The sequence below is a fragment of the Lathamus discolor genome, chromosome 12 (assembly GCF_037157495.1).
Source record: "Lathamus discolor isolate bLatDis1 chromosome 12, bLatDis1.hap1, whole genome shotgun sequence".
Lineage (NCBI taxonomy): Eukaryota > Metazoa > Chordata > Aves > Psittaciformes > Psittacidae > Lathamus > Lathamus discolor.
The window spans coordinates 14,468,225-14,491,298 of NC_088895.1; the positions used below are offsets into that span (position 1 = coordinate 14,468,225).

The 23,074-nt window shown below is 56.0% G+C and overlaps 2 protein-coding genes across 4 annotated transcripts; both read right to left on the bottom strand.

Moving 5' to 3' along the window:
• Positions 1-286: 286 nt before the first annotated feature.
• TFIP11 (tuftelin interacting protein 11) lies at positions 287-7,492 on the bottom strand. The gene is made up of 12 exons (XM_065693083.1): positions 7,219-7,492; positions 6,735-6,888; positions 6,193-6,349; positions 5,581-5,708; positions 4,972-5,124; positions 3,729-4,238; positions 3,013-3,119; positions 2,607-2,775; positions 2,182-2,425; positions 1,713-1,855; positions 1,269-1,434; positions 287-735 (listed from the first exon to the last, which is right to left on the bottom strand). Exons 1-12 carry the CDS (start codon positions 7,413-7,415, stop codon positions 380-382), a joined length of 2,484 nt encoding a protein of 827 aa, XP_065549155.1. The 5' UTR covers positions 7,416-7,492; the 3' UTR covers positions 287-379.
• Positions 7,493-7,999: 507 nt separating this feature from the next.
• Positions 8,000-23,035, bottom strand: TPST2 (tyrosylprotein sulfotransferase 2). Of its 3 annotated transcripts, none has more exons than XM_065692595.1 (7): positions 22,951-23,035; positions 15,350-15,417; positions 11,487-12,393; positions 10,619-10,817; positions 9,655-9,705; positions 8,926-8,974; positions 8,000-8,084 (listed from the first exon to the last, which is right to left on the bottom strand). In XM_065692595.1, the coding sequence occupies exons 3-6, from the start codon at positions 12,320-12,322 to the stop codon at positions 8,945-8,947; spliced, it is 1,116 nt and encodes a 371-aa protein (XP_065548667.1). In that variant the 5' UTR covers positions 12,323-12,393; positions 15,350-15,417; positions 22,951-23,035; the 3' UTR covers positions 8,000-8,084; positions 8,926-8,944. The 3 variants fall into 3 exon arrangements, with proteins under 3 accessions (XP_065548667.1, XP_065548668.1, XP_065548669.1); XM_065692596.1 differs by lacking the exon at positions 22,951-23,035 and adding an exon at positions 15,987-16,359; XM_065692597.1 differs by lacking the exons at positions 15,350-15,417; positions 22,951-23,035 and adding an exon at positions 12,777-12,973.
• Between the last annotated feature and the right edge of the window lie 39 nt (positions 23,036-23,074).

Here is a 23,074-nt window from a genome sequence, read left to right on the forward strand (position 1 = left end):
GTCCTGTGGCAAAGAGGGACAGTAACTTGCTGCCAGGGCAGTGCAGCAGGCACTCTGTCACTGAAGATCTTGGGGACTTGTCCAGACCAGCCCTCCTATGCTGTGGGAGCAGAGAAACAGTGCCCACGGTCCCTTCAACACGCTGCTAAACCTGTCACCAGTGGCAGTTACACAAGCCTTGAAACACTTGTTCCTCCTGTCATGCCAACTCCCACGTTGTCATCTCATCTCCTGACACTACCTCAGCAGCTCTTCTAGGAAAAAAGTCCTGGCACACAGCTACAGCTTCAGTCTATTTACAAATCTCTCTCTTCTTTATTCCAAGAGAATCGCACTAAAAACATCCACAAGCTGGTCTGCGCAGTTCCAAAGCAGGGCCTCACTTGGCCATGTCAATGAGGCTCTGGAGGGAGGTGGGCACCCACGTCTTCTCCCCCTGCACGAACACAACGCCCCTGTCGATGTAGATGACAATGCGGCCAAAGGTGTAGAGCTGCTTCCCTTCGTGCCGCTTCCCGATCACGGGCATGAACACGATGTTGTGCTCCTCTGCCTTAGTCTGAATGAGGTCCTTGAAGTTCATGGGCACGGAGCTGGCAGCCACGCCGATGCCGCGCTGGGCCATGTTCTCGGCCTCCCGCCGCTCCTGCATGGCCTCGTACTGGAAGTCCTTCCTGCGCTCGGTGTGAGTCAGGTACGCGATGTTCTCCCTTGCGCCCGGCTGCATGTACCCGCCTGGGTGGAGAGACAGAACAGGTGAGAACAGCGTCTCAGTCCCTTCCCAGCACAAGGCCTGGGGGTAAACTCCAGTTCAGGACACACAAAGTCAACAGAATTGTACAGACAGTCTGCAGTACAGACTTGTTTAGGTCAGAAGGGACCTTAAAAGCTCATCCAGTTCCAACCCCTGAAACAGGCGGGGACACCTTCCACTAGAGCAGCTTGCTCCAAGTCCCATCCAACCTGTCCTTGAACACTGCCAGGGATGGGGCAGCCACAGCTTCTCTGGGCACCCTGTGCCAGCACCTCAGCACCCTCACAGGGAAGAGCTTCTGCCTAAGAGATCATCTCTATCTCCCCTCTGTCAGTTTAAAACCATTCCTATTCCCCTTGCCCTATTTCTCAATAGGTGAATTCCTCTTCATGCAACACTTGCCCATAGTATCATTTTGCATGGCCACTGCACCCAGGAGCTGCTACAATACTGCCTAAACACAGGCTCACAAGAACCAGGCATCATGGTGCTGCCATCACCACAAGCCACCTACCGACACTGGAGGAGACAGCCCGGTTCATGATATCAAGAGCTTCATTAAATTTGTCTTTGATGGATGGATGTGCCAACACTTGGTCTGAGAACATGGACTTCCATCCCAGGTACCACTTTGTAATCTCTTCATAATTGGGGCTGTTACTCAGCCAAGAGCACAGCACCTGCAAAACAATGCAACAGATAATTGCAGAAGGACTGGTACATTGATGGAAGAGAGTCCTGTTTGCCACTTAGGTTATTACTGAGCTTTCAGTGAGACGGAGGACTCTTAACAGTCTTAGGACCCAGTCTGTTCTGATATGTATGGAGCTACAAGTGGAAATCACCCCTGTAACTAGTAGCAGTTAAAGCATTTCAGCACTGGGGCAGCAATTTCTAGGCAGAAGTCACTAAAACACAGGTAATCAGACATGTTCCCTCAGCCCTCACAGCCTCTCACCTGCAGCCACTTTGGGAAGAAGTGTTTCTCCAGCAGCCCAACAAGACTGGAGACAGAAATCATCCCTTCCCAGTCGATCACCCAGTAGAAGGCATCCATGTGCTGCTGGTGGGGGTTTATGATGAGTTCATTCAAACACATCCCTGGGAAAAGGAGGAGAAGAGTTAGAAAAGAACGTGGCTCAGTTTTGTCAGCACCCTGACCTACTTCACCAGCAACACACATAGCTTGAGGAGCACCTGTACTGCCCTAAGGGACACCTGGGGTCTTTAAACTGTCTGGCAGATCCCTGCCACCACAACAGCACACTGCCAGTTCCAGCCATTGCAATTTGCTGCCAGAACTGAGAAACTTCATAATATTATTTGAGGTAACACCCCAGCCAGGTTAACACATGACTTTCTGAGGTGCGAGGGGAAGGTGGCAACCAGCAGATGCCAGGAATGCAGGGCTGTTTGCCTTCTCTCACCTAGTTTAGGCACGATGTTTTTGACCATGAAAGCCTCCCATGATCCAGGAGTGAACACATCCTTCCAGGGCTGCAGGATAAGTTTGGCAGAGGAGTCGCTGGGATGCCACTTCTGCAGTGCATTGGCCAGCTTGTTCCTGATGGGGGAATACAGCGGCTCCAGTCGTGCCTGCATCAGGGGGAGCCAGGGGTGGATCCACGAATGGATTGGGACTGTGTCTGTCAAAGGATTCCAGCTTTCAACCTTGAAGATTAAAACAAGTCCATCTGTTAGCATTATATCTGACCAGATGCAAAGAGCCATAAAGGAACCCCTAAGCCCCTAGTGCAGAGGCAGCAAATCAGGATTTTAAAAGCTCTACTTCACTGAATTCAAGCTCTGATTCAGAGCACAGCTTCACTCTAACGCAGCCCTCTCACCTTACCTCCTTCTGAAGCTTGGGGAAGATGAGCTGATCCAGAATGTTATCCAGTATCCAGACAGGAACAACATTTACCCAGCCATCCAAGAAATCCACCATTGACCCGCAGTTCCGCGGCTGCCACCGCGCCACAATGTTCCTGACATATGGCATCCAGATTTCCCACATCAGTCTGGGGGGAAACATACAAACAGATCAAAGTTAAGCTTAAAGCTATAGCCCCAGGGCTAAATAAACCAAATGGTAACTGTCATTTCAAAGCTACTTCCTTTTATACAGCTGACAGCTGGACTTTTAACAGGCGCATCAGGAGAATCATCTGGAAAGCACACTTGTATCTGTGCTTCTCCATCCCTGAGGAAGCAGCACTTGCAAATGCTGCACAAAGTAAAACCCTTTTGCTCTTTACCTGTGAAAAGCATCTGTCGACAGGTCCTGCCCACCGTGTGACAACAGCTGGTCGTTTTCCAGGAGGCTCTTCCACTTGGCTATGATCTCTGTGCCATATGTGCAGTCCTGGAAATGAGACGGCATGAGTGGCCTTTATCCTCTGCCATTAATTTCAGCTGGTATCTACAAGGAGCAAGCAGGCTGAGGGTACACTTGGCTCCAGCTCTCTCACCTGCCCAGAGCCAAGCCAGGAGCTTGCAGCTGTGATTAGTAAAGCCTCATGAGAGGAAAAATCCCACTTTGTGGGTTTAATGGACCTCCAGGGGGAGAAGAGTCTGAACTGTTTCAGGTGTACAGAGAGGACCCAGATCTCACCTATCACAGCCTAAACAGCATTAAGAACAGACATTGTGTATCTGACTACCTGAAAGACAGACCTCCTGCTTCTGCTAATAACCAAGAACGGAACGCTTGGTTTTCATCTGCTTTTTATTCCCAACACCCATGAAAGGGATTGACTTTAACCTTAGAAGCTCCTAAATTGTTAGCCACTTCACAGAAGAGCAACCATGAGTTGTGGCAAAGGCCTAACAGTGGGTGCAGAGTGGAGTTTTGGTTTGATTTCTTTCTCTCCAGATTGATCAGAAATTTGGGAAAAGAAAGAGGGGAGTCAAGGTAATAAAGACTACTTAAACCATCAAGGAAGAACTGCAGATGAATCAAGTTGATACAGACCTTGAGGGGATCCCAGTTCTTGAAGTAATCTTTCATCAGAGGATAAACTATTGCCACGGCCAGGTCCACCCTGTCGGACATTCTGTACTCCTCATAGTACTTGTCTTGCAGCGTCTCGAAGATTTTTGCACACTCATCCAAGGTCAAGGGATTTTCACAGCTGGGCTGCATCCGTCTCTCACACTCCTCCACCATCTCCAGCACCTTGCTCAGGTTGCTGATTGCCTTCTCTTCGTGTGAGAGAACTTCAGATATCTTCTGTATCTCATGGGTCAGGTTCACAACCATGTCCCTCTCGAACTGCAGCTGCCGGTCGTTCTGGATGATCTCCTGCTCAGTGATGTCAATGAGGAGCTGCAGGTTGTGCTCCAGCTCGGGCAAGGCAAAGCCCTGGGGCTTGAAGTCTTTGCCCAGTGGCAGCTGAGGGCTGTCATCTGGGATATTGTGCTTGTGGCTGATCTGACTGTAGCTGTAATAAACCTTCTGCTCCCGGCCCGTCATGTCTATAACCTGCCACAAACAAGAACAAATGTGTCCTTAAAATAACTCCATAAAAAAAAGAGGAGGAAATCCCTGGTCCCAAACTGAAAACCAGAGATTTCCAAGTACTTTAATACTCTGGGAGGCTACTAATACCCACTGGTATTCCGAATGAGGCAACTGGGATTGCCTCTGTCAAGGCCTACTCTCTAGTAGAATGAGTAAGAATCAAACTGAATCAGAGCTGGAATAGCCTCTTCTTCTGATCTCAGTCCTGAGTAATTCTACAAGCAGTGATGACACAAGCTGTGCGTCATCTGTTACTGCACAGGAGTCTCAGGTACTTTTATACTTTTAAGATGCATTCATTTTAGATGAGCAATTTCATTAAGTGCACAGGAGACAAATCCCTCCCTGTCCCTTCCATGTAGGAGATGGCTCCCAGTAAGGACAACTGTGCTTTCGGAAGCAGATGATTGTTTTATCTATGGCAGATGTGAAACAATTCAACTTAACTTGCAATTAACAAACAACCCACCCACATTTGAGTTAATTTGCATTTTTCCAAGGCCAAAGACCTTGCTTAAAAGCAAACCCAATGTTCCAGGTGATGCGGTGGTCTATTACATGATTCAGTGATGAGTCCAAGGCTGCAGCCAGACAGTTCTTAACCTGGCTTCTCCCAATGACTTGAAACTGCTCACAATGCCACAGTGGACAAACTGTTCCGCAGGGATGCCATATCTTGGATTATCAACCTTACCTTGACTTGGGACAGCTCCTTCTGAGGGGTTGAAAGCTGCTTGTTGATCCTGCCCTTGGCTTTCAGTTCTTCTACTGTCTTATAGCTGTATTTGGGTTTCTTCTTGCCTCCACTGGGATCCTTCCGCCACTGGCTGAGCTCCTTTTGATATTCCTACACAAGAACAAGGAGTTGTGGTTCGTGCTCTTTGTCATGTCCCAGATTTGCCTCTATTTTCCACAGGAAAATAACCCATCAGATCCATGAAAAATGCTGCACAGCAAAACCAAAGCAGTAAAGCTCAGCAACAGCCACCCTGTTCACAGGGCTGGCAATGGGCTGCTGATCTGCTTTCTTTTCTTTAATCCAAAGATGACAAAGACTGTTTACCTGGGGAACTCTTTGAAGGTGGGGTTCTGGCAAGATACTGCAATAACATGAGCCAGAAACAACAAAGAACATCACAGTGACAAAAAAACATGTCTGAATGCAATCGATGTACTACATCTTTAGCTTCTCATCTCAGATGAACTCAAACAGTTTTCTCCGGCACATAAGCTAATAATTAGAACTGCATTTTGTACATACAACATGACAGGGAAGCAGACAGACCAAGAATTGTACAAATACCTCCTCAGCTTCTTCTTCTGAGTCCACAACAGGGAAGTCCTGCAGGGACTGGCTGGTCCTCTCCGAGCCATATGCTCCCACAGCTCCTTTGCCTTTCCTCTGCTTGGCCTCGATGGGGTTAATAATACCTGGGAGGAGGGAGTCAGGTCAGATTTACTGAGAGAGCAGAGCAATAGCTTTTCTACCCTAAGTTATCAAACCAGCACAAACACCAGAGCATCCTGCCTCTGGCTAACTATAGTCTCCTTTCCCACTCCACTGATTTAGTGGCTATCAAATCACTTAATTCCCACACACACTAAATAAACCAAAGCAAGTTATTATTTACACCTACATTTCATTGCTTTTTATTCTATCACATAAAATAACATCTTTTCTGTTGACTTCCTTTGCAATTTACCTCCTTTTTTCTCTTTGCTTTTGCAAAACAACAAGAGCGTAAAATTGGCTTCTGGTAACTCAAACACAGCTGAGGGTTATCACGAGGACCCAGATCACTTGCAAAAGATGCAAGCAAGCAAGGAGGAAGGTGTAAGCCCCCTGATGATGGCAGAATGCAGTCTCTTCCCTAAAACACCAGTTAACAATGCACCCCACACCCAATCACAGTACCTTGAGCATTCTTCCCAAGACCTCTTCCAGGGACATAACCCATCTTTTGGAGCAGCTTCTGCCCAATTCCCTTCGTGTGTCTCTCCCAGCTGCCAAAGTCCACAAAAGACTTTGTCCCCCCTCCAAAGCCTTTCTGACTGGGCTTGAAATTGCCACCCTGTTAAAAGAGACAAACAAAAGCCCACCACACAACATTGAGGATTTTAATCTACAACATGCTTAGGCTGGTCATCCTGTTCTGTGAGACAAGAAAATAAAGCCTTTGGAAGGCTGTAAACCAGGAGCATGCTTCTACTTTAACCTCAGCTGACCAAAGGCAACGCTAAAGAAGATAAAAGGACCTGAGGCCACACTGCAATACATCAGAATAGCTACAAAAGGCAGAGAGAACAGCTCCCCAGGCAGCACACTGCCGCACAGGGCTCTATGGGTTTAATGACTTGCTCCTTTCCTCAGTGACCCATTACGGCCCAGCAGGTCTGCCCGCAGCCCCAGCCGCGCTGAGCACAGCACACAGACCCGCAGCCTGCCCCATAACTCACCGTTTTGAGCTTCTTCGACACAAACTCCTTCGGGATTTCTTCCTGCTTCACCGGCTTCTCGTCCTCATCCGAGTCCTCCTCGGACGCATCCTCTGCCGCCGCCTTCTTCAGCCCCGCGCTGATGAAGTTCACGGGGGCCGAGTAATCCCTGGAGCTGCACCGGAACAACGCCCACGAGTGAGCCCCGCTCCAGCGGGGCGCTGCGGGGCCCCGCAGAGACCCGAGCGCCGCCGCGCCTCAACCCCCTCCCCTCCAAACGGAGCGTTATAAACCGGTGCGCGCTTTAACGCCGGTTTAACGGGAACCGCGCCGACAGGCAGCGGGCAGAGCAGCCCCGGCCCAGGTGGGAGCGCGCCGGCAGCCCCCGAACCCCCACGGCGCAGGGCCGCCAACCGAGCCCCCCCCCCCGCCGGTAGGAGCGGGGCCGCCGGGCCGGGAGCAGACGCGCGGCCCGAGGCCCCGGCCCGTGCCCCGCCGCCCGCACCGCTTGCCGCCGAAGCTGGGCCGCTCCTCGTCCGAGTCGCGCTCGGCCCACACGCCGTAGGTGGCCTCCTCCTTGGTCTGCCGGTGGCGCTGCCGGTGCGGGTTGAACTCGTTCTGCAGGTCCCAGTCCGACACCTCGAAGCTCTCCATCTCCACGCCATCCTCCCCGTCCGTGCCGTACAGGTGCGACATCGACATGGCCCCGCCGGGCCCCGCACCGGCCCGGGCCCCGCACCGCCGCCGACCGCCGGCGGAAACGACCCGGCCCCGCCCGGAAGCCGCGCCCACAAGGCCAGAGCAGGAGGGAGCAGCCGCGCTGGGGCCTTTCAGCCGCCGCTCCTCTATGGTTTGGCAGGCGCCCCCCGGTGGATGGGAGGTGTGTGTGATGGCGAGCGCACAGCTCGGGAAACAACGTTATTGCAACACCGTTATTAAACAACACTTTAATGGTGGACAACGGGGCAAGGAGGCGGGGATGGGCTCATATATTAACTCTGCAATAGCCTCTGTACGGGACAGTGAAGGGCTGGGGGGGCACTCGCACGACAAAGGCTCCATGGGGGGCTCCGGTGCCATCACAGACCCACGAGCAGAGAACACAGTACAGACACCAAGTGTGACTACACGAGTCCTCCGGGCACGGCAAACAGGCCCTTGCCGATGCACACCCCTGCGCATCCCGGGGATCCCGGCATCCCGGGGCCTGATGTGCAGAACGCTCGGGCTTTGCAAATAAATGCAAACACGTTCCCATAGAGCAGTCATTTTGGCAATAGTATTAGCAAGCAATATGCTTGGATATCCGATTTCCACTGGTGCCATCGCAAACTCTTCTTTGTTGGGCAACAAAAGGCCATTTGCAGCATTCTGGAAGAGAGAAACAACAGCCTCAGGCGCAGGATCCGCTCACGGGTGTCAATGAAGGGGTTTAAAGCAGCCATAATACAGAAAATGACAAGAAGTAAACCATGTCCCAGCACCTGGGTGATGGGTACCCAGCTCCTACTCTCACTCAATGCTTCTGATCTTGTTTTTTAGCACAGTGCATTGCTTTTACATAGGGGTCATTTTTAATAAGAACCATAGAATGGTTTGTGTTGGAAGGGACCTTAAAGCTCATCCAACTCCAACTGTGCCACAGGCAGGGACACCTTCCACTACAGCAGCTTGCTCCGAGCCCCATCCAACCTGGCCTTGAGCACTGCCACAAAGGGAAGAGAAATCTCATGTTTCAGCGCAGGGTTTGCTGCAAGGGAGATGGAAAATCATCCAACGCATCAATGGCTGCGTCTGCAGCACAACCCCGGGCTGGCAGCTCCGGTTTCCAAGCCGACAGCACATGTGGCTGCTTTTAGCTCCCCTTCCACAGGCTCACGGCACGTCCCAGAAGGCAGCCGGGGAGCGGCTCGGCTCAGCTCTGCCTTTCCACATGCCGTGTCAAGGCTCCCCCCGGGGACACCCAGGAATGACTCTCCCAAGCGGCTGACTGTGCCTTTGCTGAAGTAATCCCGTTTCCAGCGCTCGGGAAAAGGCTTTCTGACAAAGAACCTCCCATAGCAGCATTGTTCTGAGGAGCTAAAGCCAGTGTGAAGGAGATCGCAGGCAGAAGGAGTGTGCCTGGAGCAGCCAGGCTAATCCATAGTAAAGGAATTGCACAAGCAGGACTGCAGGAGTTCACTGCATCCCAAACTGAAGCACCAGGTCTTACCTGGAAATCATTAATGTCCTTAGTGAGAGGATGATGTGTTCTGAGTCACCTGCAACAGCCCGGAAACACAAGGGTCAGCTTTTAGCCACCGGCTGCGCCTCAACCCATCCCTGCTGGGTTCCCAGCAGGAAGACAAGGAATGTTCAGGGCCCAGAAAGCAGCGTGAGGGCAGGGAAGCAGCAGCCTCTGCCCACCACTGTCCCCACCGCTGGACTACGCCGTGGTTATTAACTGCCTTCAAGCACTGCTCACTAGGTAGGGAGCCCCGCAGTGTGTATTTGACACCTGAAAGCCATCACCCCAGTACAAGACCGGCCTATAACCTGCAAATCAGACAAGCCACCCTTCCCCATGGCAGGCATGACCCACAGCAACAGTAAGAGCTGTGGAACAAAGAGCAAGGTAGAAAAGTGTCTTAAAAAGAATGAGGAGCACAAGATCCCGACGGATGAACACAGAACCCCACAGCATCAAACCACACACGAGCAGCCCAGGAGGAGGTGGCAGAGATGAATGAGCAGGGCCCGAGGAGCACAGGACACACAGGACATCAACAGCCAAAGCACGGAGGGTGAGAGCAACAAGGACAGCCCCATCATCCCCATGGACCGAGGGAAGAGCAGGGACAGTGCCCGCAGCTGCTGCGAGCCTGCAAATGCCCATGAGAGGGAGCAAGGGACCAGGCCCCCAGGATTAACCACCCCTCCAAGGGACAGGAGATGCTCTTACCTGCGGATGACCTTTCAGATTGGCTGGCGTTTTATAATCCCCCTTTAAAACCTATGGGAAAGAGAACATTGGAGTGACCCTCCTGGAGCAGCGGCTCTACCAACATCAGCAAGCGCACCTCATGAACTGTGTCCCATGTCCCAGTGTACCTGAACCTGCTGAAATACCCTGATGGGTGTTTGTCCTGCACGGGGGCAAAAGCAGAAGGTCTCCCCTGTCCTGACTGTGCGCAAAGACAGGGAGCAGCATCCTGCTGGGGCAGGGAACTGGCACAAGCAGTTCTCTGCTTCCTCCCTCAGCCTGGAGGGGGAGAGTATTTTGGTCTTTGGTGCCGGTTCCCCAAATTCACCCCGGGAAGTAGTGAAAGCTCCACGTCAGTGACCCAAAGAGCTCACCCAAATTGCAAGCACTGTCATGGGGCTGCAAAGTCCGGCCTCAGGGAGGAACCTGGTCCACCCCACAGCACCAGACGCTCCCTCTGCTCCGTTCCTGCTGTCTGTGCCTCTGCAGCTTCTTCCTTCCAGCTCTGCCCCAGGACCGTGAGTCAAGCCCCACAGAAACGGCTGCTTTTGCCCAGATGCTTCACAAGCCTCCGCTCGCCCTCCTCATGGGACAGGGAGCGGCTGGAGAGCTGTGGGCCACAGCACAGCCCGTGGCTGCTCCTGCACCGCAGCGCCTTCACCCCCCGATAACATCATCGGCCGGCAACTCCCGGCCTGGGCTGGAGCGGGGAGGGACTGAGGTCAGTATCGGCCACAACAGAAGAAACCACCCCCAGCACCAAAGCACAGGGAGCACCAGCAGCCGGAGCCGCGCCAGACTCCAACCGTTCCAACATCATCCCGTTGAACTGCGTGCCTGTGCTCCCACAGGAAGAAGCTGCTTCTTCCCTGCTCTTTCCTGACAGTTCAGCAACCCCTGTGGCTCCGGAGGGCCCCGGGGTGCACAGCCCCCCGACACTCACTCTGTGCGTGTTGTTGACAACCAAGGGGTCGGGGTGGCCGTAGTTGGGGGGGTTGGCGTAGGGGTCGTAGCCGAGCCTGGCCAGCATGGGTGCGATGTGGGCCATGTCCTGCAGCACATCCCCCGGGATGTGCCCGATCCACTTGGATAAGGCCTCCATGTTCACCGGCTTGATGACCTGGTCTGTTGATCTCTCTATCCTGGGGGAAACAGTAAAGGAGTAAAACAAGACGCTAAGGTTGGATTTCACACACAGGCTGGGATCAGAGATAACAGCCCTTGGCTATGTTCACCAGTGCCCCACAGGCTGGGTCCCCTGTATGGGGGGGTCATCCCACACTGGGCTTGGGGCGTGAAAGAGGAGGAGAAAGCAGGAGAAGACAAGCACCCTGAGGCAGGCAGCAAGGAGGGAGTGCTGGGGTGTGCCTCTGCAGAGCAGGTATTGCTTTTACCCTGCAACACCAGCACCAAAGCTGGCAAGCTCTGCTGCACACCCCTGAAAGCTCTTCATAAGCAGCACAACTAATTGCTCTAAGAAGGTATTTGTGGAAGGGTGGAGAAAAGAGGCATTAAAGAGCTCGTGTTTCAGAGCAAGCAGTTCCTGTCAAATTAGAGACCAAAAACTCTGTGCTGCCAAGATGGATTAATGAAATGGTCACCTGCTCCTGAAAGCTGCTCTGTCGGGTACAACAGATCGTTAGCACTAAACCCCTTTCCTCAGGAACACAAAACTGGATGTGCTGCCACTTCTGCCCCTGGAAACCAAGCCCAAACACAAGCAAAGCCCCTTTGCCCTCAGTTTTAGCCTTAACCTGCTCTGTGTAAGAAAATGCTGCTTGAAAAGCTGAGGCAGGAGCAGAGACACCCACTTGGACAGCGACACCCCGCCGGGCTTCCCGATGAGCTCCTCGTGGTGCAGCACCGTGTCGCTCCAGGAGATGTCCAGGAACTTCATGATGGCGTGCATGGACTGCTCGGGGTGCAGCACCAGCTGCTCATAGTAGACGGGCAGGCAGCGGGAGCGCCCGATCTCCAGGCACTGCGAGTACATCACCTCGATGGCTTTGTTCCACTTGGTCAGGCAGTCCCGGTAGCTGTTGAGGTCGAAGCCCGCGATGGTCACCTTCCGCGTGATCATGGAGTGGACGGAAGCGCGGCCGTCTCGAACCATCAGGAGGAATTTGGAATTGGGGAACAGCCTGGACAGGTACACAGAGGACTTCAGCGTGAAGGGGTCCTTGTTGCACAGATACCGCGCCGGCTCGCCGTGCTTGGCGATCACCTCCAGGATGAAGGCCTGCATAGCAGCGTCCAGGACCTGGTCCGTCACCCCCGCCTCGTCCAGGCGCATCTTCTCCCGCCCCGACTTGGACCACGCCTGCCGCATGGCCAGCACGCGCGGGATGATGCGGGTCTCCTCGCCGCAGCGCACCTCGGGGTGCGCGTCCAGCATGGCCCTCATCAGCGTCGTGCCGCTGCGCGGGACCCCGCCGATGAAGATCAGCGGCATCTCCTTGCTGTACCGGTACTCGACGTGGTTGGAGTCCATCATGACCAGCTCCTCGCTCTCCGGTCTCATCAGCCTGTGCCTCCGTTCGCTCAGCACCTGCTGGCACTCCAGGACCTGCTGGCCGAGGTGCAGAGTCACCATCAGGGCGACCACCGAGCCCACCACCAGCAGCACCCTCCTCATGGTGACCCGCATCCTCTTCTGCTTGCACAGGCTGGTGACCACGCTTCAGCTCTCAGCTAGCAAGTGTTCATCCCAGCAGGCATCTGCAAGAGAAACTGTGGTCAGAGGAGCAGGATCCCAGCCCAGCCCCTGTGGCACCTCAGCATCCAGCCCAGCTCCTCTGTGACGCTGACACCATCCCAGGCTTTCATCACCTCTTCCACTTATCAGCAACTTCCAGGCTAGGTGCCTTCTGAAGGAGCAATTAAAGTCTGTCTCAGAGCACACCCAAACAGATTACTTCTGGACAGTTTGTGTACCCAGAAACACGGGTTTGCTGCTGCAGCAAAGCCATGGAGGGGCCGTGCAGCCAGTCAGTCCTCACAAGAAAACCCTTTACAGAGAGCCCGTTCCATCCTAGATGAAGCCCCAACCCTCCCTGCAGCTCTCCTGCCCTCCCAAGCCGAGCTCAGCGCCCTCTTCTCACTTCTCTCAGCATCTCCCTCCTCCCTGTGCTCTCTTCGGTGTCCATGTGCTCTCGCAGGGGAGCGGGAAAGCCGAAATAAGAGAAAACCGAGAGCACCTCATGCAAGTTTCGAGTGTCTGAGTCAGCAGAAGCAGTCACCCGTTAGGACGAAACGCTGCGAGAAACCAAACCATGTGAGCACAACACGGAGCCAGCGCCGAGCGCCCTTCCCCCGGACACTGACCTTACACGGAGCCCTGGAAGACCTCGTCTGGCACCAAGAGCCTTTGTTCTGAGCCTCGCTGGGCTGCGCAGGAGGAAGCCGCAGCTCCCCACGCCGCTGCCCCGCTGCCTGCCCCAGGCCCCCCGCGAGCGCTGGCACCGCTTCCCGCCCGCCCCCCGCTCCGGCTGTGCCGCGGGTTTTGCAATCCTGCCCTGGGCTCTCCGTGGATTTCAAGCTCTTTGTGATTCTGTGGCCGGGGCGGGCGCTGAGCGGAGCCCAGGAACGGGGCGTCCGTGCCCTTTCTTTTGCTGGCAGGCCAAAAACGGCTTCAAAAGCGGCTTCTCCTCCTCTCAACTCTCTCCATGAAGGAGCACATTTAGCAGCGGATGGGGTGACGGCCCTTTGGGGCAGGGAGCAGGCAGGAGAGCCAGCAGCCTCCCTGCCCTGGCCCTACCTGCCAGCACAGGCAGCCCAGAACCATGCAGGTGCCCCAGGACTCGCTCCATCCCCTCCCAGCCCTGACATCCAGCTCCATCTACCCAGAGTGGGAAAAAGCCAGCTCCCCACCATCACCTGCTCTGTGTTATCCACTTCTGCTCACACCATCCACCACCACGACTCAGGTAATGGGCCTCTGTCCACTCAGGTACAGGTTTTCCCATCGCAGCAGTAAAGGAACAGCATCACCAAAGTGATTTCTGTGGCTCTTCAGCAGCCCTGTGAACATCCTGTTGATCAGGATGCTGACTGCTTGGGTGACATACCGAGGTTAAACAGGCTCAAGCACATGCCCATATACAACATAAAGGTCAAAATGTCAAGTGCTGGTCCATCTGGTCCATGCTGGTCAGGTTGGACAGGGCTTGGAGCAAGCTGTTCTAGTGGAAGGTGTCCCGGCCCGTGGCAGGGGTTGGAGCTGAAGGAGCTTTAAGATCCCTTCCAGCACAAACCATGCTGGGATTCTGTGACTTGTTTAGATGTAAATCAGAGGGAGCAACAAAGAGCTCTGGCATTTTGGCAGCACCAAGCACAGAGTCAGACCCATTCAACAGACAAGTACTGCTCTGCTCCTCCCCACTGTCTTCATCTGTTTCAGTCATGGAAGTTTACTGAAACCTTCACCCTAAAATCAACTGCAAACGCTGCAAGACCCATTCCAATGCCCAAGACCCATTCCAGTCCGTGCAGCGGGGGCAGTCAGGATTTAAGGCCAACTGGAACAGTTACAGTCAAGCAGCCCAAGCCAGGCTGCCTCGCAGGGAAGCTCTGCAGTTCACAAGGGAGGCTGGGAGCACAGAAGTGCTCTGTTCTCTGCACGCTTCCAGGGAGCCTTTCCCACCAAGATGCTCCCAGCAGCTACGGGAGGGAACAAAGGGACCCACTCATTTTGCTGTGCGAGGCAGGAGGCTGGATGGGAGCCGGTGGTACCAGCTCTGCGCCTACCAGCACAAAGCGGTGTGTCCCTTGTGTCAGCAGGAAGGCAGAGAGGATGCTGCTGACATTGGGGAGCAGAGCTTCACCCTCCTGCCATGCTCCAGCCGCTCCCCATTGCTGCAGCCCACACTGCCCCTGCTGCACAACAGCCCCGCTCTGCCTCCAGCACAGCAGCTGTGGGCACTGGGATGGCTGAAGCAAAGCAAACCACCCCCAGTGGGATCACTCAGGTCTACCTGAGCAGGCTGAACAAGCACCCACGAGTGTCCGTGAGAGTGCTTGGCATGGTCCGTGGAGCAACCACCAACAATCCCAATTATTTCCAACTCTTTTGTGCAATTCCCCACTAAGAATTCCCCAGAATTTATGGGTCCCATTAGTCTGTGAGGAGAGGGATGACCAATTGCCTCCACAGCAGATATTCTGGTGGAAAACAGCATGGCACAATGAGGTGGCACAGCTGTCTGAGCAGATGACATTGTGGTCCTTCAGAAGCCCAAGCTGCATCTGAGAGCTCTCCACTCCTGCAGGAATTAGAGAGCTCTCGGGGCTTCATCATGGCAGGAAAGCCAGTGCAGCTGGTGATGGGCAGCAGAAATCACAGCACAGCAGCCAGCTGAGGCCCTGAGTGCAGCAGGGAAAGGCAGGTATGGGAGCAGGGAGCATGGGGAAGATGGAGCCGGTGGGGAAGTGGAAGCAGAGCAGTGACAAATGAGCACACAGGAGGTCTGACAGGCACGAAGTCTCCCTCATTTCACATGCGGATGGGACATGAGTACAAACATGGCTTCAACCCTGTCTTGTCAGCTTGCAAAGGCGATGCACTATTACCAGGGCAGCAGTGGTGGGGTGGCAGATGTATGAAGTATTCCCACACCCGCAACCAGCACCACAAAGGAGCCAACTGCTCTGGGATGGACCCTCCAAACACGCTTACCTCTCCCCAGTAAGTCCATTTCGCTCTAGCCAAGCTTCATGCTGAAACACCGGTGGCCACGAAAATACCTAATGGGGAAGAAAAGGCACAACGCTGATTTATCACACACCTCTGTGTGTGCTGGTGGGTGATGTTCTCCTGCCCAGTACCTTCCCCTCCTGCCCACAGCCCCGCTCTGAGCACAGTGGAAGGGTGATCCCAGTGATCCTAGCTCATGGTCAGTGCCAGGACCCCGATACAGCACGGGCATGCCTTCAGCTTGGCACTGGCACTGCTTCACCACGGCAGCATTCACAGGGTTAAGGCAAAAGATGACACGGAGGGAAGTGGGAAAGCGGCTGCTCCTTTAGGAAGTGAAGCCTCCTGGAAGGGAGCAGCCTCAGGACAGCAGAAGCATCTGGGATGTTCAAAGCCCGGGGGACAACAGTCCGGACATGGCACGTTTCCATCATATACAAGTGACCAGCGCAAGAGCCGGTCCCAGAGGAAGCAGCTCCAGCCTCGCCTGCTGCAGCTTTGGTACAAGTGCTGGAACTGGGCAAAAGTCAGACTATGAACAGAGTCCCAGAGCGGCGACAGCGAGAGGAGATGGGGCCCAGAGGACTCTCCAGGAACGGCGGGTCACAGGGATGCCAACCTCAGCACTCGGAGCTGCCAGGACCTCCCTGGCTCCAGCCCAAGGAGCAGAGCTCTCTCCAGCCTCACCACCCGCTGAGGACCCTCAGAGCACGCAGATCCCTGCAGCAGGGAACACTGGACTGGATGCCAGCTTTCCCACAAGGATACGATGTCCACACCCGCGCTGGGATGAAGCAGGAGGAGGGCAGCCTGCTCCCAGTGTGTGCATGGGACCACAGCCTTGTCACGGGGCTGCTGCGGCTGGGTCCTTCCCACAATCAGCTCCCCGTGGATGCACGACGGCGTCCCGGCCTTGGAGGTTGTTTTTGAGAACATTTCAAGCACGGACACTAATTGTTATTCCAGACACCCACGTCTCCTCCTCCCCTGCCCGGCTGCCATTGAACGCCACAAGGCCACTTCAGCACTAACTAGAAACCAGAGGGAAACTCCACCCAGCACAGACTTCACCGGAGCTTATCCACAGTGCACGCACCGCCCTCCTTCGCTGCAAGGCTTCCTGCTCGACACCATCCTGGCCTCCATCAGCCATAGGACTCCAGTCCCGGACAAGGCTGCAGGTCTGCAGAGCAGCAGCTGCATCCCCGGATGCACTTCACCAGCACTGCAGTGATCTGGTGCATGGAGCTGGGGCGGTTTCATAGCCCAACCCCGGACATGCTGCTCCGGAAACAGCTCCAGCTCTCGCCCATGCACAGGCACAAACACACGCTTGCAGACTTCCTGCCTGGCTGTGCAGTGCGCCATCACCTGCAGTGTGCAGTGTGCTGTGTGCTATTGACCGCAGTGTGCCATCAACTGCAGTGTGCCATCACCTGCAGTGTGCAGTGCGCCATCGACTGCAGTGTGCCATCGACTGCAGTGTGCCATCACCTGCAGTGTGCAGTGCGCCATCGACTGCAGTGTGCCATCACCTGCAGCGCGCCATCGCCTGTAGCTCTGACCACCAGCAGCCAGCACAAACCCACTGCAGCCTCCACCTCCTCCTTCACCTGCGGCTGTGCAATCAGTGCCAGGAGCAGCCCCATGTCGGTGGAGCCAGGGACCATCTGCAGGGACGAAGCAACATCTCGAGTCTGTTATTTTTGAGCAGCGAAGTGTCACAACCAACCAACAAAACCGATTTCCACACGAAGCTCCAGATGATCACATAAAAAGCCTTTTTCATTAAACCCTTCCCAGAAATGCCTGCTGTTAACTGCAACTTCCCCAAAAGACGTAGGAGTGGCCTGGAAAACTTGAGCTCCAATCATTGGTGCTTCATAAAAGCACGAGGAACTGCAGATGTCTCTGTGGTGGGACAGCAGCAGAAGCTGTGGTCAGCAAGAAATAACCCAACAGATCTACGCTCACATCTCTGCAAATCAGCAAAATCCAGTGACTCAACTGATGGTCTCCAGCTCACCCACACGACGAACACAGCTCGCCTGAGGGTGCCCAGGACCCCTGTCACCTCCAAGGGCAGCAGCCGCGCTCCTCCTGGCCTCTCCCGGTGGCATCTTCTAATGTGCCTTTCAAAGCCCCAATGCCTCTAAGCAGGACAGAGCTGCTCATGTCCGGAGGAGGCAGGAGCAGACTGGAGAGCGGTCAAATGAGCCCTCAGGGAGGAAAACTGGGAAGAGCTGGCAGGGCCCGAGGAGCAGGAAGGGGATAGCTGCTGGTACACAGACGCGCGGGGTGTTTCTCCATCTCAGTTTCAGAGCAGCGCGAGCAAAAGCAGACCAACACATGTTAAAGCACTCACCAGGAAACAGATGAGCATCCTGGGAAGCAGCAAGCACGGCACAAACACCGATCTCTGCTTGCTGCAGTGTGCCCATGGCTGAGGTTCACCCCAGCGCGACACCTGGTGCACAACCCACAGCTCCTTGTTCATCCCCGGCATAAGGATGGATCCCAGCGGGATAGTCCTGCAGGAGCAGGTCCGACCCACCCCACGGTTTGCTGCCACCCCAAGCGATGCTGCAGCGCTCAGGAGCTCTGCAAACCTCTGCTGCAAGTGAGCGACAGCCCGAGGCTGTGAGAAGAGCCCACTCCTGCGGGTGCGAGATTGGCTGCTGGATGGCACCCACAGCACTCGGAAGGAAGAAGCTGCTCCCAGCCCACCAAGGGGCGAGAACAGCAACGTCGAGAGCACAACAGCTTCTGCTTCTGAAAGCTAAAGATGCTTCAGCTTTCATAAAGCTGAAGTGCAGGCCACAAACCCCGGTGCTTCCAAGGGTGGCGAGACACTGGAACACGCTGCCCAGAGAAGCTGTGGCTGCCCCATCCCTGGCAGTGCTCAAGGCCAGGTTGGACACAGGGGCTTGGAGCAAGCTGCTCCAGTGGAAGGGGTCCCTGCCTGTGGTTGGAGCTGGAGGAGCTTTAAGGTCCCTTCAACCCAAACCAGGCTGGGATTCTGGGATTCCTGCAGCCCAGAGGCCACTGGTGAGGGTCTTTCACTAAAGACCATTTTTCTCCCAAAGCACAATGGAGGGATATGTGGAATTTATTCTTTCTGCTGGGTACCTACAAAAACCAGCCAGCAGAATCTGATGCCCTGAGGATTGCAGCTTTAAACACCAGCTTTCGGGCAAGGCTGAGGTGGAATCCCTGAGCCACACAGAGCGTTCCCATCGCAGCACCCCGGCACAGCCCCCCGGGAGAGCTGGCCAGGGGCACACACAGCGTGCCAGCCCGCTTTAACGGCTCTAAATCACATCAACGGACATTTCACAGCACAAATCTCCTGTTTGTTTATTGCCCCGGGGCTGTTATGATTAGAAAAACATTTTATTATCCTGCTTAATGCTACAGTATTCCTGAAACAATCAAAATCCCACCAATTTACAGCATCTTCTCCACCCCCCTCTCGTTCCAAGCACAGCAAAAGCATTTTATCGTCCGGCGATGGAAACCACAGCATTTCCAATGCCAACCTCTCTGTAGGGCAACTGCTTTTGTCTCAAACTGGCTTATTAATTATGAAACGCCTGAAGTGAAAGCTGCTGGCAGGAGACAGCGATGGAGGCCCCCACCGTACCCACCGCATGCTGCAAAGCGCTGGTAAAGCCAGGAGGGAAGGGGCTCACCATGTGCCCCCCTGGATCGAGGAGCAGTGCTGGGAGATGCAGCAGGGTGAGGGGATACAGGCAGGGAAGGAAGAATCCTCCAGCACTGCTTTGTACCACAAGGGATGGGTGCCAGAGCTGGAGGGGTGTCTGTGACCCCAGTAATGGATGGGGATCGGTGCAGACTCCACTGTCCCATAGGGGACAGGAGCTCAGTGCTTTAGGGTCACCTCAGCCTTTTCACCAACCCACAGCTCCAACTCACAGCTTCAGCTCTTGTTAATTACCCTGCATCGCTGCCTCTGGGGATGAAGGCGCCCGCAGCCTCCGGGTTCATTCACCATGCTCAGTGCAGAGACAACTCTTCCCTCTCAAAACCAAACAAAGATTCCCCGTGTGAATGTGGGTGGTCAGAGCCCAACAAGCAACAGGGAGAAAGAGAAGAGGAACTGCTAGAAAAATTCCCAAGTATCTTCAAAGGCAATATTTTCCCAATCCACACGCCAAACCCTGAGCCTCAACAAGCTCCATTCTTGCACGCACAAAGCCGGGATTTGCAAATAAAACATTGTTTCTGCAAGAGAAACCCCAAAACCTCAAATTTGCTTAAGAAACAAAATCAAAGTATTTTATTTCCCCATGCAGCAGCACCAGCCATCCCCGGAGCTGCAGGCACAGCCTGAGGAGAGGGTGATGTGGACCGCTTCATACCCTCGTGCAGCTCCACCGCCTGCATCCCTGCTCTGCTCAGCCCTACCCCTGCTCCCACAGCTCCTGGTGTGGTGGGTCCTGAGCATGGACCAGCCTCAGGATCTCCACCACGGCTCAGCACATCAGCTGCTGCCAGAGCAGGCACTTGGTGTTTCCCCAAAGGAGTCATTTTGGGGAGGGCACAGAGCGCTGCCCAGTGCTGACTTCAACAGCAGTGGATACGTGGCTTCCTGCTCGATACTGTGCAAAGCCCACGTGCGGGCACAGCCCCAGCGAGGACACGCAAGCGCTGGTGAAGCCATGGATGGCAGAACAGGAACCGGGTCCTTCTGAGACGCGCTGCTCTGTAACACAGATTACCCTGCACAGCACATCCGAGTGCTTCACGGCTCAGTTCCTGTCTGCAGAGCCCAGCTGCAAGCCCTGCTGCCGTTTACATCTGCAAGCACTGGGCCACCGAAGGCTGCCTCTGCACGCAGACCTTGCCCTGCCACAGGACCCAGCACGGAGCAGGAACGGGAGCACTGGAAAACCCCAGCTGCTTCCCCCTGCCCCACTGCAGCAGCCCCCGAGCCAGAAACCCAGCGGTCATTCCTCCATGGAGCAGCACCTCGGGTGTGGATCCCCCGTCTGGGTTTGGGCTCGCTCAGCAGGGAATGCATGATGGAACCAGCCACTTGCTTCACTTCCGAGCACCGCGCATTGAGCAAGCTCTGCTGCGGGTGCTGGTTCTCGTCTGCAGACCCTGCGAGGATCTGCTCCTGGTGGGATCTCCTGCATGCTGCATGGCACCCATGGGCAGCGCTGCAGCCACGCTCCTGCCTGCACCCGCACGGTGAGACCAGTGCAGAAGGTTGGGGATGGAAGAGAGGAAAAAGCAGCTTCATTCACCGTTAAGACAGGATTTCTTGTGACATGGAGGCAGACAAGGGTTTGGGAGAACTGCACTGACTAAAGGCCTCAAAATGGTACAAAACAAAGCAGGCAGATGACAACACAGCCTCACACTTGCTGCCTGCACTCAGAGGGCTGTGAAATCCAAAGCGGAACATGCTCTGCTGAGGCTTCCTAACGCTTCACAGATTCACCAGGAGATGCTTCTGTGCGGCACAAATAAGACCAACGGCCAAGTGGTTGTTTTCTCCCTCCAAAACATCCTCAAGTGTCGCTGCATTTCACAGCGTTCCAGGCCATCCCGCACATCCCTCCGAGGCTCAGCTCAGCCCATCTGCAACACAAACTGCTTTTGGAAGGATCTTCTTAAAATAGCACAGAAATTGCCAATACCATTTGTAAAACCTCCATTCAGAGGAGGCAGTGGCACCGTCCTGGTGAACCGCATCCTGGAGAGACCCCACAGCAGCTCCTTCCTCTGCACCCCAGCCTGGGACATCGCACCAGCGCGGAAGGTGCGATTCCCCCCGTATCCCCCTGCAGCGGTGCCCTCAATGTGGCTGCAGCACCGGCTGCAGGCGATGTGGGAAGGACCTGCACGGCTCAGCCACCGCTGCAGGACACGGTGCTGCTCACCCCGAGCAAAGGGCTTCAGGCTGGATGCAGCACGGTGGTGGGTGCCCCAGCTCGGCTGGCACAGCATCAGATGTTGAGGGGTGGACCTGGCTCTCATGGCTGGGCCCAGCAGCGATGCTCCGTGTTCCGGAGCAGCCAGCCACTGCTTCCCTACGGAACAGCGCTGCCCAAACACCCGCACAGGCACAGAACCGACCCACAGAGCACAGGAGGCTCGGTGCCCCCCGCACCTACAGCACCCTGCAGGCAGCACAGCCCATCTGCCCCCGCCGGGTGCCACACGCACAGGCTGCAGCCGGGCAGCACCACAAACCCACACCGAGGACACATCCGAACCCGCGCTGGCTCTCACCAGGCTCCCCACGTGCGCGCTGCGGTGTTCCCAGAAAAGCAACGTCAAATTTGGAACCCTGTTAGCACAAAGCACTTCAATCCCTCCACTCGCCCTCGCTCGGCTCCCGAGCATGAGCACGGCCCAGCTGTGCGGAGGGGAAGATGCATGAGGGGGTTTCAAGCTGTGAGGTGTGTTCTGGACAGAGCCCACACACGCAAACAAACACAGCGAGGGACGGAACAAAGCCTCATGCGATGCAAACCATGTCCTTCCTGTGGAAGGCTGCAGCCCTGCCTGTGCTGCCAGCAGTGGCAGGGATGGTGATGTTGGTCATGTCCTCAAACGTGCTGCAGGCACAGCATGGATCGCACATCCCCACCACGCAGCACCTGGGCACGGCAGGGACAGCGTCGGTGCTTTGGGTGGGCTGAGGCACTGACGCAGCCAAACAGGAGCCCTGCCGAGGGACACAGGCTGCAGATCCCAGCAGAAGCTGCTGCACAAACCTGCCGGGCTAGAAGTTGAGGCTGATGCTGAATAAGACCCAGAGGAGCAGCCGCTCACCCAGCGCTCACTTGCCCCGGAGGCCTGGATGGACGCACAGACAGTCCCAGCCCGTGGGTGCCTCCCAATGGGCACTGTGCCTGAGCCCGCGCCCGCACTGCTGTCCCGGAAGGCAATGCACGGGTGCTGGGGCTGGTGCTGGGCTCCCAAAGGGGTGCAGGGGACATTGAGGGTGAGGGGAGCAGGCCGGGAAGCAGGAGTGAGGGGGAAAAGCTGGTACATGGAGCACCCTGCACCGCACGCTGTGCATGCTGAGCTACACTCCCCACGCCGTGCACTGCACTGCACGCATCCTGCACCGCACTGAGCACCCTGCACTGCCCACCGCGTGCCGCGCGGTATGCACCCTGCTCCGGGCACCGTGCTCCGGGCACTCTGCACCGGGCACCCTGCACCGGGCACCCTGCACCCTGCACCGGGCACCCTGCTCCGGGCATCCTGCTCCGTGCTGCACGATGAGCACCAAGCGCCCTGCGCGGCACGAACCCCGCACCGCGCACCGAGCGCTCCGCACCGCGCCCCGCTCGCCGCTGCCACCCCCCAGCGCCGCGAACCTCGGCACCCACCGAGCTCCGGGCTCCTGGCGCCGCACCGCCCGCTGCCGAGCGCCGCTACCGGGCACCGAGCGCCGCTACCGGGCACCGAGCGCCGCTACCGGGCACCGAGCGCCGCTACCGGCCGCTGCTGTCACCCGCGCCCGGCGGCAGCGGCGGAGCGGCCCGAGCCGAGCCGGTCCCCGCCGTGCCCCCCCCCCCCCCCTTTCCTCCACTCACCGGGACCGGGACCGGGGCCGCCGCCGGCCCGGAGCGGCGCGAGACGCGGCGACGTCACGCGCACGGCGGGCCGGGATCCCCGCGCCGCCCGCGCCCCGCGCATGCGCCGAGCCGCCGGCAACCG